Source organism: Mustela nivalis (assembly GCF_964662115.1).
Source record: "Mustela nivalis genome assembly, chromosome: 1".
Lineage (NCBI taxonomy): Eukaryota > Metazoa > Chordata > Mammalia > Carnivora > Mustelidae > Mustela > Mustela nivalis.
Window position 1 is genome coordinate 166496775 of NC_139020.1, and position 15596 is coordinate 166512370.

General features: G+C 48.9%; 1 protein-coding gene across 2 annotated transcripts in view; it reads right to left on the reverse strand.

Annotated features, from left to right (window-relative positions):
• LMCD1 (LIM and cysteine rich domains 1) overlaps window positions 1-15596 on the reverse strand; it is a 57939-nt gene that overhangs the window by 16786 nt on the left and 25557 nt on the right. Inside the window, exons 2-3 of one of the 2 annotated variants that reach the window (XM_082683176.1) lie at window positions 12201-12289; window positions 6143-6398 (exon numbers count right to left, since the gene is read on the reverse strand). In XM_082683176.1, coding sequence (XP_082539302.1) covers window positions 6143-6398; window positions 12201-12289 — 345 coding nt within the window. The remainder of the gene's footprint in view (window positions 1-6142; window positions 6399-12200; window positions 12290-15596) is intronic. The other variant, XM_082683177.1, reaches the window with a different exon arrangement.

A 15596-nucleotide genomic window follows, 5' to 3' on the forward strand; every position in this document is an offset into this window, starting at 1 on the left:
TAAAAATAGGCAATAGCACCTTCTAAGAGAATGAACTGACAAAATCTCAAGATAGTAATATTTCCACATCAGTATGATGGGTAACCATCTGGATATTAATATGTTCATAGATAACTGTCCAATTTGGCTTTTTTTTTTTAAAAAAATGAACAGTAATTTTGTACTTGGGTGGGTGCCAGGGATGGGAAGATTTTGGGGGAGATAAAGGTCAAGGCCAGACAGCATGAGAAAGTGTGAAAGGCAAACTGTTTATCCTTGACAACTGTTCTCGGCCTCTGGGCTTGCCCCTGACACACCCACCAGGTTGCCTGATTCCCGCTGCTCAGGTGGCCGTTGCCATATTTACCCTCTTGGAACCTGCCTGCCCCCATGTCACATCACTTGGGGCCGGACTCATTTTGGAACTGAATTGTGTTAATCAACACGGAAAATCATGCAGCAGTTCATAACGACAACCCACGTTGTGGCCCGATGTTAGGGAGTAGGGATGAGGAAGCTGAGGGAGGGGTGTACTAGTCCAGAGCCTGGTTTGCTGAGTTTCAGAATCAATGAATTTCAGATGAGAGCAGTTTTGGAGAAGGGAGAGGCAGGTGACCCATGTTCCTGTGGGACTCACGATGTGAGCGGCTGTGGAAGCCCCCTAGGGGGGTGACGTCCTAGATCCTGGAACATGTGGCTGAGACTTCTTCTGGCTCTGTGGGCTCACAGCACACCCTGATACCATCCCTTCATCTGCATAGTCCCCAGAACCTTCCAAGGTGCTTTGCTGGATATAGGACCTGGCCTGGGTGGTGGACAAAGTCTACCAAAGGCTCTAGCTCCTGGCCAACTGCTGTTCTCTGTGTAAGACTAAGCAAGCACTCAGCTTCCTGGGCCTCAGTTTCATTATCTGCAAAGTTTGGGGTAGACTGCATGATCTTCAGGGTCCTAACCCCCATGAGAAGTCTGTGGTGACCTCACTCAGTCCTTACCTCTATTAGGAGAGAGGCGTGGTAGCACCAACCTGAGTCTACAGGTCAGGAAAGTGCCTCAAGGAGCCCATGGATTCTGGTTGGCCCAAGAGGTAAATGCCCTGAATCCCCACACATGGAAGAACAAGAAGCATTGCGGGCCACACAGCTGACTGCGTGTCTGGGAAGGGCTGACTCCTGACTCTGGGGAAGAAAGGGGGGATGCGGTTTTTCTCTGGGTCAGTATGAAATTGCAGGGGCTTCCAGCATGAACATGCCAAGTAGGTGGGTGTGAAGAATCTAAAATCACACTTTGGGGTGCACATGAATCCCAGGATGGCCTTGTGACTCTGACTCAGGAGTCTGTAAGTGGCTGAGAAGTGAGCACTTTTTCAGCTCCTCCTGGGTGAGTGTGAAACGGGTCCTCTGAGGATTGGGGACCTCTCCGGGGACAGTGGGTGGCAGGATAGGATGTGACCATCAGAGGACAGGGAGAGCAGCGGAGTAGCAGGTTACAGGCTGGGGCAGGGCACAGGGCCCTGGGGAGACAGGTTAGGGACTGCCATCGGGGGCAGGTACCTATCCCAATCCTTCTGATCTTGCCTGTGGCCCAGAATCTATGGCAGGATTTTGGAGATGTAGAAATAAGAGCATTGCTCACTGTGCCAGAATGGGCACCGAGACTCGGCCAACATCTCCTTCATTCCAAGTGTTGAAGCAGTTCCAGTGTATGCCTGACGGAGCTCATGGGAGCAAAACCTCTTCTCCCACGAAGGCTGCCGACACCCCAGGTTGAGTGGCTGAAGGCATGGTGGGAGTAGCTACCTACTCCTGCTTCCTGTGATCTGGGCACCCTTCCAGGTGCCTGACCCATGCTTACCCATTTAGTTCTCACAGAACCCCTAGGAGGAAGGAACTAATACTACCCCTCGAAACCCTGAGGCCCAGAGAAGGGACCTCCCGACATTCCCACGACTCCTCTGCGGTAGAGACAGCTGGCCTTCTGCAGGTGCAGGCCACCTGCTTGTCCATCCCCACGTTCTGTGCCCTTCCTTGGCTCTATCCTGGCTATAGGTGTTTGTGGCCTGCAGAGCTGGAGGATTCCTGGCCAGGACCCTGGAGACAGGGATGTTCCTTCCCCAGGAATCCAGGGTTCCCATCACAGCTCAAAGCCCCAGCTGGGCACTGCAGCATCCGGCTGCCAGCGCCGTGTGTTCCGTGATGGCTGGCCTTGCATGGCTGGCCCAAGCAGCCGATCACACACCTGCGGCAGACTCTGCTCGCTGACCCTGGGGAGGGTATTAGAGTCCGCCGCGACATGCCATTCAGACAACCACATCGCTTGGCATGGGCTTGGGGAGGGGACAATGGGGACAGACGACTGGGTCAGAGTCAGCTGCCTGTGCCGCTCAGAGCTTGTAAGGGAATCTCTCCGGAATCTCTCCAGGAAGCTGATTAAGGTCATGTTCCCAAAACCTTTAGCAAGAGGCCTTTTCTCGGGGCAGCTGGAAAGGTTGGTTTAGGTTTCAAGTTTTTCACGAGGGCCTTTCTGAGTCATTTGGTGCTTTGCTGTCTGGCTGGGACATCCTGGGTGAAGAGGTTCCCAGAACTGGGCTTTATCAGGAGAGGAATCAAAGGGCAGAGAGAAAAGTGGAAAAGAAAGGTGCTTTATTCCCAGGGTTGGGCAGTGGAAGGCACATGGACTCTGGAATTGGAAGACCCGATCCTGCCTGTTCTTTCTGCTTCTCCCGCTGTCAGGCAGGGACAGTCAATGGGCTTCATGGTACATACATGTCAATCCTAGTCAGTAGTAGCTACTGGGAGGGCTGTGTCGAGGAGGATTCTGAGGTCCAGTGAGGGCTCCGTGGGAGACAGTGCCCTGACTGACCAGCAACATTTGCCATTATGGGAGTAGAGGAGGAGGTATGGGTGCCACACCTGCAGAGCCTCCTCAAAAGCCTCTGTTTGCTCTCCTGTAAAATGGGGTTATTATCCACATAGGGAGTGGTGAGGTATTGATATATCTGTTTGTCTATATCCATATCCATATCCATCTATCTATCTACAATGCTCAATGGATGCTGGTTCCCTTCATCTTTTCCTACTTGCCTCTTTCTAAATCCTGGCTAGCCTTCAAAGATTTGCTCAAGTCTCTCCCCATTCTAAGAAGCCTTCTCTTGAAAGTGCTAGTCCAAAATACCTGCTTCTTTCTGCCTCTCCTACCTGTCTTGTTCTCCTGGCCTGGCTTGGTAGGGAAGAGCCTAAGCTTTGGAGTCAGGGAGGCCCGAGTCCAAGGCCGGGCTCTGCCATTTAAGCCAGCTATGGGACAGCTGGCTAGTTGTGTCACTTCTCCAAGTCTCAGCTTCCCCCTCTGTGGATAAGTGTAGTCACAGTAATGTCCCTAACAGTGTTGGAAAATTAGGTGAGACCGTGCATGTACAGCTCTTAGCATAGTGCCTGGCACACGTAAGTACTCAGTAAATATTAACCATTAGGTTTATTGTGACTAGTCTTTAAAGGCTTAAGAGTTTCTCCATTTTTTATTCTGGTTGGGAGGGATGACATCAAGATTCAGTCCCATTTCCAAAATACAATCAGTCCCAATCACTTGGATATTAAAAAAACAAACAAACATAAAACCATCCGGAGGGTGAATGGGAAGGGAGAACTGTCCAATCTCAGAAAGGCAACTTGCTCAGGCAGGCCAGATGCGGGGCAGACAGAGGGCTCTTTATACCATGTGGTTTTATGAGCCAGCATTAATCACAGCCTGACGATGCCTTCCTCTGATTCGTCTGGGGCCGAACCGTTCGGGGTTTTCACCAGCCAGTTCCTGACGCCCACAGCCAGCTCTTTTACGAGCTGCTTGCTTTAGTTTCCACTGACATCTTGGAGGCCTGCTTGATGGCTTACCCAGGCCTGGGCGCTGGAGGAAGACCCGCGTTCCCAGCCGCCCGGCATGTCCCAGCACTGACTGCTGTTGTTGGACGCCATCCTCCGCGGCCCGGATGTGCCCCTGTCTAGCCCCTCCAGCCGGCTAAGGCCCGTTAACCATGCTGTGTTTCCTTACACGTAAAGTAATTCCTACTTCACAGGGGGGCTGAGCTCACAAATGCTGACATACTCTTTTAAATATGTCTTCAGAAAGTAGAGCTTCCAGAAAAGCATCTTGCCAGTCTTCACTTGATCTAGAAGGGGTTCCTCCCTCCTTTCCCCCACTTAAGCCACAGCTTAGAACTGCCCTGCTCAGACTCTCTATGGTGAAGGATCAGGTTTTTCTCTTTGATTTTTCCACCTATTGCAGAATGATTTGTGGGCTCACCACATGAGATGAGAATGTAGCTCATGCCACATGAGATTTCCACGTGCGTCTGACCACAGTGGAATTCTGTTCAGTGAGAGGAGGTCTCTGATCACATGCTTGGATGTCAACTGCTACTAAATTGCCCCAACATTTCTTCTCAATTTCTGTATCTCTCGCTGTGGACTAGTCACAAGATTTTGTGGCAGTTTCGGTCCATGGCGTGCATGTGGCCAGGAGGGTGACAAAGCACACATACTCATCAGACCTAGTATGTGTCCTGCATGGTGCACAGTGCTGGATAGCCTGGTACATGGGATGGACATGGTGTCTGCCCCTGTGGGCCTTGCTTCACTCCAGTGAGAGAGGTGGTAACTAAGCAAAGACGCACATTAGACAACTACCGCTTATAATCAAAGCTTCTAAAGAAACATTGGAGAACTGGAAGGAACAAAATGTAGCTGGAGGGTAAGTGGCATCTGCTGTAGATTGGGTGGTTAGGGAAGGCCTGTCTGGGACATGACTGTCAGGAAGACTCAGCCATGCAAAGAGCAGGGAAAGGACATTTCAAGTAGAGGGAACAGCAAGTGCAAAGTCCCTGAGGAGGGCAAAAGCCCAGAGAGATCCAGAGCAGGAAAGAGGAAGGTCAGGGCATTGTTAGGTAATGAGTGGGGGATCATAGCTGGAGCTATAGGAGGAGCCTGTGGGGTATGACCATGTACGACTCTGAAGCCTCTCCTTTCTTCCCCAGAAGAGATTGAATTAAATGCATCTCTAAAACTATAGGACTTTTTTTTTTTTTTCAAAAAAAAAATTTTTTTTTAAAGATTTTATTTATTTGACAGAGAGAGAGAGAGACATCACAAGTAGGCAGAGAGGCAGGCAGAGAGAGAGAGGGGAGGAAGCAGGCTCCCTGTGGAGCAGAGAGCCCCATGTAGAGCTCTATCCCAGGACTCTGGGATCATGACCTGAGCCGAAGACAGAGGCTTTAACCCACTGAGCCACCCAGGCGCCCCCTATAGGACATTTTTAGCCTGTGGAAATCACCGAGGCCCCTGCCATTCCAGGTGTGGTCTGGGGATGGGTAGGATCCGCATCACCTGGGAGTGTGTGAGGAGTGCAGTCTCAGCACCAGCCCCAAGCTTACGAGATGTGTTTCTGCAAGCTGTCCAGGTGAGGTATATGCCTGCTGAAATTTGAGGGGCACTGCTCTGGTCTTCAGGGCCCTGAATGTGGCTGTATCTGGGATTACCTGGGGAGTTAAATACCCATGTCTGGTGATTCTGTGCCAGTGATCTTGAGCTTTTGATTTAATGGTCTGCACTGAGGCCTGTGCATGGGGACTTGTTAGGGGTTTTGGTAGTGGGCAGCCAGGGTGTGACCTCGTCTTTCTCTGAGTGCCTTTGCCCCAGGGTTGTGTAAAGCTAGCTTGGTTCTCCCTTCCAAGCCCAAGAGGCCTCTGCTGTTGGAGAGGGGAGAGTACTGTTTCTGTGCTCCCCTACAGGCCTGCAATAGATACATCCCAGGCCACTTTGAGGGAAAATGAACATCTCACACATGAAGACAAGAACTCTGAGAGTTTGGAATGATAAACCATCCTTTGTTCAGAAGTGGGGAGCCCAAAGGGAACCATGAACGACCCTGGACTAGAGCTGGAAGGACCCGTAGAATTCATAGAGACACTTCTATCCATTTCATGGATGAGGAAAACCGAGGCCCTGACAGTTTTCAGCTCAAGATCACGTAACAAGACTGGAACAGGTATAGAACCAGAGCTATTCCTATCATTTCTATAATCTTGCCCTCTTCTTACCTTGTCTTTGACATTCACGCATGACTAACATTTACAAAGATAGGAAAACAACCTCTTGGTTGGAGGAGGTTGCCTTACCAGTTTCTGGGTGACTCCAGGGGGGGCCCACTCATAGGTGATGGTGTCAAAGGTGGGATCTTTCCCAGTGGCAATGGGATTGGTCATGATCATCCGATTCCTCTTGTAAATCCGGATGCCATCTCCGCCTTTCACCCGGGCCGTGAGGGTGGAATACTTGGAGTCCATCAGCAAGCGGCCAATTTTCCGATCATCTTCCAGCTCAGAGTTGAAGCAGTGGTCCTCGTGGCTGCATTTGCACGATTTGCATATTTTCCTGGGGGTGAGAGGTTAATTGGGACACGTGAGATCTACCTCCAGAGAAGAAGAGCAGAGTCTCCTGCTGATAGCATCTGCCTTTTTGAAAGCAGTTTCAGGGTTCAACTTTAGTAACTTGGCAGCAGACAAATGGAAACCAGAGACCAAAAGGCCTTTGGGATTGGGAACTGCATTTGGGAGACCATTAGTCTATCTGTGGGGAATGTGGGATGTGACTTTTGCTGGTTAAAAAGAACAGCAAAGGCTGGTTCATTCATTAGAGATGCTAGAAAGCAGGAGTCTTTATGACTGGTGGGCTGAACCCGGCCCACCACCTGCTTGTATAAATAAAGTTTTACTGGAACACAGCCATGATCATTCATTTACATATTATCTGTGGATGCAGTTGGGCTACAATGGCATACTTGAATAATTGCAACAGAGACTGTGTGGACCACAGAGCCTAAAATATCCACGATCTGGTCCTTTATAAAAAAAAATTTGCTGACCTCTGCTCTAAGGAATTATTGAAATTGTCTCCCAAGACTCATGAGTTCGGAGTTTCAGCAATTTTCAGCAATTTAGCATTCATACTGAATTTAGAATACAACTAGAAGTTTTCTTCAAGGAACAGGTGGATAGGACCCAGGAGGAAGGGAATAAGCTCAGAAAACTGCTTGGGCTAAAGAGACTGATGCTCACTGGCCATGCTCTGTGGTGAGACTGAGAGAAAGAAATGCATCCTGGGGAAGCATCAAGTTCCCTTGAAAGCATCATGCTTCAGTCTGACAATTAAAAACTAAAACATCTGGCTGCTTTGTGCCATGCTGTTAAGGTTTCGAAATCCGGACTGTTCCGGTGTAGTGGAAAACCGCTTCCCTCCCTTTCAGGCCTGACACCTGAGGTGCGCTGTATCTCAGTTGCTCTCACGCATGAGGTTTAAGAACTTGTTAAGCAAAGTGAACATTGTCAAGACCTGCAACGGGGATGAGGCAGGCCCAAGAGAGAGGTCGCTGCAGTAGCATGAGCCCCTCACAGTCAGGCATCCTGTAGGAATCCTCCTTTTTCCCCCATCAGGACTTTATTATTTTTTTTTTTTTAAAGATTTTTTTATTTCGACATTTGATAGAGAGTGAGAGAGAGAGCACAAGTAGGGGAAGCAGCAGGCAGAGGCAGAGGGAGAAGCAGGCTCCCCACTTAGCAGGGAGCCCCATGCAGATCTCTATCTCAGGACACTGGGATCATGACCCGAGTGGCTGACACTTAACTCACTGAACCGACTGAGGCACCCCAAGCACCCCTTCCACCAGCAGTTCTAAAGTAAGGTCACACCCCCCACGAGCCATCTAGCAATGTCTGAAGACACTTTTGATTGTCATTGCCACCAGGGGGTGCTACTGGCTTCTAAAGGGTAGAGACCTGGGGTGTGGCTAAACATCCTGTAATGCAGAGGACAGCCCCCCTCCACAGCAAAGCATTATCCTGTCCAAAATGTCAGTCGTGCTAAGGTTGAGAAAGCCTTGTCTAATATAAAATGAGGGCGGCCCCACTGTACCCTTCCAGGAACCTATAGCGGGGGTGGGAGAGGGAGAGAAAATCAGATGGACACTGTAACAAGGTAAGTTTGCCCCCTGTGAGGGCCACATAGGTTTTGGGGTGGTCCTGCTGGTCTGGACCAGTTTCCCCAGCGTGGAAGTATGGGGCACATGGAAAAAGGCTCAGGGTGATAAGTGTGGGAGACAGTGGGTTACAGAAGGTTAAACACATGTCTTATTTTTAATGCACTGATGTACCGCGTGACTTTAAGGCAGGGAGAATGCAGCCCTTCCAATGTTATTTGAAGAGAAGCCTGCGGTCCAAATTCACATTCAGTGGGCTACAATTTGAGAAATGGTAAAATCCATGATCACAAGGATAATTCCAGGACTCTAAAACAGAATATGACCCTGAAGATGATTCAGGGCAAAACCAAAGTCTTTTGTTTTCATAATAAGGGGTTGCTCATTTTACAGAATTGGGGCATCCTATTCATAATAAACATTCTCTTGCCTCTCCCTTTTACGAGCCAGGCATGAAGGAGGCTTTCTCGAAGGTAGGGGATAGCACCACTGGTTTATATGTGGGGAGTGACAGCAGCAGAGGAGGAAGTGGAAGGAGGAAGAGGAAAGAAGTGAGGGAAAGTCTGGTGTCCTATGAGATTCTCTGAGCCCCAGTGCCTTCTATGCATGGAGCTGGGTGGGGAAGCTACCATTTGCTTTTATGATTAATGAGACTCTCAGGATGCTATTAGAGATAGAGCAAATGCAAAACAGTTTGAAATGGAAAATGCTGATGGATATGAGATATTCTTCTTTCTCCTTTTCTTCATACTATCATGTTGCCAGGCACTGTCACTGGGGTTCTACAGATGAGGAAGACACTTCTTAGCCCCACTCCCCTCTTTCAGGCATCCAGACTGAAGGGGACACTGACACACCCAGGAAGACACTCAGTGGTATTAAAATGGCTGTCCTGGGCTACCTGCAGTGGCAGAAAAGGCAGAGCCTTCGACTCTGACCCCAGCCTGAACAGCAGCCCAACACAGGTCCATGGCTGAGTTTCTTATCTGACAGTAAAGAGCTGGTCTACATCAGGCATCAGCTAACTACATTCCATTAGCTGAATCTGGCCCATACCTGACTTTTGTACAGCCTAGGAAGTAAGAACAGCTTTTACACTGTGACATGGTTGAAAAAAATTCAAAAGAAGATTACAATCTTCTGACACAGGAAAATGAAATGAAATTTGAAATTCAGCATCCTGAACAAAAGGCTTATGGGAACATAATCATATCCATCCATTTACATACTGCCTATGGACGTTTTCACACTATGAAGGCCAAGTTGACTAGTTGTGCCAGAGGCCATGTGGCCTGCCAAACCAAAAATGTTTCAAACAGGCTCTTGACAGAAAGGTAGTGGACCCTTGGTCTATTTGATGAGTTTTCAAACTTTTTGTTGTGCATCTCAATCACCTGGGGAGCTTGGTAAACTTGGAGATGGCCCATCTTGGCCCCCGCTAGTCAGATTCCATGGGTCAGGAGTGGGACTGGGCAGGGGTACTTGTAATCCTGTTCAGCGGTGATCTGGATGCTCATCAAAGTGCCAGAGTCCCTAGTCCATGCCTTTTAGGAATTTAAACAGCTCTGGTCCACTTTCTCTAGATTGCCTCTCAGAAAGTATAGGAAGCCCAGCTCTTTGGGCAGAGTCATCTGTGAAGATCCACTGCCCTGGGGAGAAGAGGCAGAGCTAACACTGTAATTCCTGGGGCAGCCGCCTATGCTGGTATACACAGAGGACCTCCTCAGAGAGGGTGCCACAATGAGGGTGTGGGAGAATCCAAAGAACGACCCTTGAAGGATGTAAAATTGGGTGATTTGAAGAGCCAGTGATCTGTTTCCCATTTTTCATACCATGTCCCCTGCTTCCCTCAAACTGGGGTTTTTTCTACTCATTGAAGACAGTGGGAATTTACAAAAAATAATAAAGCAATTAGGATTATGGTACTATTTTTTTTTTAAAAAAGAACTCTGCTTGCAAGGAAGAGACTTTTATTGGGCTCTCTGTGGAAAGCCTGGAGCCTTGGATATGTGTGTCCCCTGCCCTGAAGGGCAGGTCAGCCTCTTGAGGATGGCTCAGAAGGCCAGGAAATCTGACATGTCCATCAGGAAAGCAGGAGGCTTCAGGCTGTGAGGGAGGACTTTCCTTCTGTTTTCATGAAAGATTACCCTTGCCCATTCACTCTGTACCATTCTCTCCAAATAATTCTACCATCTGTGCCACTAATACTAATTACCATGCTAATTCTGCTAACCATGTCGATCACTAATTTGATTACAGACAGCTTGCCTGCAACTATGCATTGTAAAGCTAAAAGTGGAGCCAAGAGCACATGGGCTCCATCGTTCCCATTTTTCAGATTGGAAAGGTGAGGCTTACAGGAGGGAAGTGTTCATTCAAGCTGAGTCAGCACATGGATTTGTCTTGTGATTATTAGGTGAGGAACTTGGTCATTGAAGCAGGATGGCTGTTACTTGGGTCATTCAAATATCTCTCAAACTACTGAAAGTATGAGAACTGGAGCATGAATATGTTTTCTTGTGGATTCCCCTAAGGTTCTGGGACCTCCTTGCTCCAGTATGGCTTGAATTTAGGTCCCCACTAAAGTTATTCCAACCAAAGACAACACTTGTTAACTTGGGATCTGAAGCTACAATCTGCATTTCTCAAGGATAAATTGACTTGATGTTCAAATCCTTTGTAGAATTGTGGGGAACGTAGGGATTGACACTCCTGCTTATAGCCCCGAAGAACAGGGCATCGCCCTTGTGCCATAAACAGCTAGAAAACTAGACAAAAATATGTTGAATGAACCTTTTCAGATGTCAGACAGCAGGCAGTGAGGGACTGATCCTTGAGCGGGGAAAACATTATTGAACTGAGTCAGTGGGTGCATTCAGGGAACATTAGCTCCTAATGGGGATCCTAGAGGAGCTCTCCAGGCTGTCTTTGGAGAGCTGATGAGGAGTTAGCATTGTTCTTTGACATCCTGATGGCAGATTCAGGACCAGGGTGTGAAAGTATAGGGAAGCTGACTCTCCTCAAGACCAAAAAGAGCTCGAGGGGCTAAAATAGATATGTGAGGCATTCCCCCAATGAGGAGCATGTTCGCTGTGTGGGGGATGGAGTGGAGTTTGGATGACTTTGAAGGTCCCTCACATCCAGAAGACCACATGAGCTCCCGTGAGGTTGAGGACTGGCAGGGTACAGCCCTGTGCTTCAAAGGCTTTCACGACCCACAGTACTGCCGAGTGTTTGAGAGCGTGGGGGTGGGGTTCACAAAGACCCAAGCTTGAGTTCTGCCATGTACGGGCGTCTCCCCACTCACTCTCAGTTTCCTGACCTGAAAATAGGAGAAACTATCACCTTGTTCAGGTTTACTTCAACATTTAAATGTAAAAGACTTGGTTCAGCTCAACAAACGTTTTTGCAATGGCCAACTCATGATGGAAGTCAACAACTCTGAGACAGATAGCTCCCAAATTTTGCTCCCTCATTGAGTGGCCAAAGAAACCCTATGGCAGAGGAGAAAAAACCTCCCTCTTTGCTCTTATGCCCTGCAGAGTTTAGCCTCTCTCTCCCAGGGCTGTCAGGACGGTCGCACAGGCTGTGCCCTGCACACCCCTAGCAGGCACCAACCATGTAGATGCTGATGGTAGTAGCGCCCGGGAGCTGAGCAGTGGAGCAGCCTTACCTCTGGTTTTCAGAGTCCTCAAGGACAAACAAGAAAAATTCGGCAGATCCCAGTCCAGCTGGATCTTGTGGCCCTCCCTCTTGGGCATGAGTGCACCACAGCCTGGTATTTAAGTCTCATGGACATAGTGACTTTTATTTCTGGCACTCTGAGATCAAAACAGGGGTGATGGCATAGTCTGGGGAGATCAACCACATGCATCTCGTCCCAGGATAGAGCAATCCAGAGAGGACCAGGCACTGACTAACAACTGTCCACATCTTCCCAGTGTGGTCCTTGGTGGGCCGAGCTTGCGGCCTCCACCTCAAAATGGTGTGTGAAGCACTAAACTCCTTTCTCATCTGGGCTCCCCAGGGCTTCTCTGTCATTTCTGAATTAGGCAAAGCAGGAGAGCATTCCCTCCGGAGCCAGCCCTCCCTGAAATGCATGCATCTTAAGCAGTCCCAGCAGAAAAGAATGACCAGGGGTTCCCAGAAAGGACAGCCAAGAAATGAAGGCAGGCGGAGCCTCTCTTGACAAAGTCTATTACCTCCATGGATGTGGCTCAAAGCCTGAACACGTCCCCTTGCATTTCAAACAAGGCACACCTCTCGCTGACTGCTGCTGGCCCAAGGACATCTGGAAAAGGAGACAGAAAAGAGGGTGTTTTCCTTCCAAAAGTCTTGGGCCGGGGATTGCTTGACCTCTAAAAGACTTGGCATGTCAGTAAAGGAATTGTGTGGGGTTCAAAGGGCTTGAGATGAATAAGCCATCCGTTACTGTTTACCAAGACTGGAGAAGACCAGACGGGAAAGGGACATAGGGCAGGCAAGTGTGGAAGGGTGGGACCCTTCTCAGTAAAAATGGAACGAGGCGGGGGCTTTGGGTGCTGTTGCCAGCCAGCCACCAGGGCCCTGTTGGAAACTCCCTGCTAAAGAGAGATCATCTCCTCCTTCCTCCATATTCTCCAGCTTCCCTGGTCCACTTGTCACTGGAATGGAATCTTCCAGCGAGTGCCTCCTCTCCCTCCTTTATTTGTGATTTATTGATAGGGTGTGATTAAACCAAAGCTACACACACAAACAAATGTTCATGCTGCCAAATGTTTATGGCTCAAAGCATAACTCAAATATTTTGCTAAAACACAGAAAATCGGGGGCATTTGAAGTCTGGTGGTCCTGTGGAAAGAAAACAATGCGTAGGGGCAGGCTTTACTCTTTGTCACTAGTGGCTGCTGCCACTGCTGTGTTGAGACCCAACTGGCTCTCCAATGGGGTCTTCAAATCAGCAGCTTCACAGGAAGCTCGCCAGAATTGCAGCCCTCCAGGTCCTGCCCTAGCCCTTCTGATTCAGAATCTGCACTTTCACGAAATTCCAGGAGATTTGTATTACATTAAAATTGGAAAAGCAGGGGGTTCATGTACGAATCTGCTGGCTGAGAAACTTAGCTGCTGGGGTGGGGATGACTTGCTACAGTTACATGAATGTTTTACGGTTTTATCAAGAAGACCTCAGCAACTTGTAAAATAAAGGGATAAGCTGCTGCTTATTCAAGGGACCGTTGATTCATCTAAACATTTATTTATCACAGGTCAGACACTGGGATTCATGGCAGGACTCGGTTGTGCCCTAGAGATACTCACAGACTAGAGGGAGAGGGAGAAACACATACTTTTCACCTGCTTCTGGAAGGGGCAAGTTTGAATCAGAGGAAGCTGCCTGTTGCGTAGCAGAAAGGCATGGACCTTGGAGCCTGGGAGACCTGGATTCCAAACCTAGCTTCGCGACTTAACAGCCGTACTGGCCTTGGACACACGGGACTTCATTCTCCTTACTTGTCAAATGACTACAAAGATAATGTTTGCACAGTGTCTGTTCACACTGGGTTCTAAAAACTGGTAGCTGGTGTTATTTTGCACACAGACTTTAGGTGCACAGAGGAGGGTGTGAGTAAACCTATACAGGAAGTTCAGGGAAGCTTCTTAGAGGAGGTGACTCTGGATGGGGGTTCTGCAAAACGAGCAGGCAGAAAGGGAGGAGGGAGAAAGTGTGTGAGGGCAAAAGACAAGAAAGGGCACGATGCATGGGATGTTGCAATCTGAGCATCGCTCCTTTACTCTCTTTGCTCTTAAGTGGGGACAAAGTAGGGACAAAACAAGCAGTAGAACTTAGGAGACTGTCCTCATGGCTATGGTTAGGATCTGAAGAAGTACATGAGAAGACACATTCTTCACAAGGTTTCTCTTCTGTACCTCAGAGCTTCCCACAAGGACACCTAGCTCCCCAGCTCCCACTTGCCAGCTGCTGTTTACAGCATGCCCTCGTGAACTCCGCCGTCCCGACACACGCTCACAACCTGTGAGATTCTGACACGACTCTGTGGAGTAAACGCCATGTGGCATGGATTTGGAAGACAGCATGTTCACATCTGTGCCTGGTCAGAGCTGGATTCTTGTTAACACAGGAAAGCAAGAGGATGCTCACCCTCCACACATCGTCCGAAGCTGGGGGGCTTTCCTTCACAGGGAGGACTTTGTTCTCGAAAACCCTGGCACCAAATGCCCTGCAAACCTCCACCTCTTACTGCTTCTGCCTCTTGTCACCTTGGATTCAACCAGTTGAAACACAGCGATCCTTTCACACTTCATGTTTGAGTGATTCAGTGGTTATTTTGGAAGGTATACAACTTATGAATAAGGCTTCATTGTTGGATCATTTCAGAAAGACCCAGAGGCAGCAAAGCCTGGAAACAGAAGAGCTATGTGGAAGCATTTCATAAGTGGCAAAGCACGCTGTGTGCGAGCACTGCTGTTCTAACGAGTGGCCGATCGAACAGTCATCCTATCAGGGGATTTGGTCCTGATGCTTGGCCAGAGTGCTGAGCTGCTGGCTCAGGGTTTGCTTAGAAACAGTGATGCGAGGCCACACGGCAGAGCAAAGCATGGGCCTGTGGAGGCACGGGGCTGGCTCCGTGGTACCAGCTCTGACATTTATTAGCTGTGCAGCTAGACGCAACTCATTTCCTCCCCTGGCCTAAGCTGTTCCTCCGTAAGATGAGAGAAGTGGCCTGGATCGAGATTGCTGGAATCCTGTTCCCCAGAATCTTCGTTCTGTGAGATGTTGCAAAGGGGTCATTGATGGCTGGAAGCAGGATTTCATGATCAAATAAAAATGGTGGACACTGGACGCGAAACAGCTTTCAGAGCCCCCAAGGTGCCAGCCTGTGTGAAGAGCAGGACCGGGGTGGGGGGGGGTGGAGAACAGGCAGCTCTTGCAATTAGTCCTAAATTTGTTCCTTTCTCCTGCTGGACTTGGGCAAGTGAGTGGAGTTGGAGAGTCTCCATTTCTCCCTCTGGGTCATGGAGATAATAAGAACCAACCTGCCTTGTGGAGCTACTGGGAGGGTTAAATGGGTTGCTGCAGGCTGCAAGGAAAGGGGCTTGACAGGGACATTTTACGCCCGGGGTGTTTGTTCTCCTTGTCAGCACGCCTTGTGTAAGTGGTCTGACAGACCCTGAATCAGACATTCCAAAAAAAAAAAAAAAATCTTTTTTTTTCCAGTTTCAGAATTCTAGGGAACTTCAGAGGAACTACTTTCTAACTCCACACCTCATACACTTTCCTACTGTCCCCTTTGCTTCGTGCGTGTAAGCGTTGCCTCTCTGACTAAGTGCAGGAAGCAGAAAGTTGGCCTTTGTCTCCATCCTGCTAGTGGGACAGTTTCCATGGTGACAGGAGTCCTGGGAGAGAAAAATAAATGGCCTTGCAGGGAAGAAGCAGATTCGGGCTATCAGGCCACACTTGTAGCCAGTTTCCTGGCCGACTGCGTAACATAATAAATAGCCATTTGTCCCCTGCGTGTCATTCGTCCAGGAGCCAGACAGACCCGGCTGTGTGGGACTCAGAAAATGATGGTCCTGTTTATTGAGAAGAGGAAAACATCAAC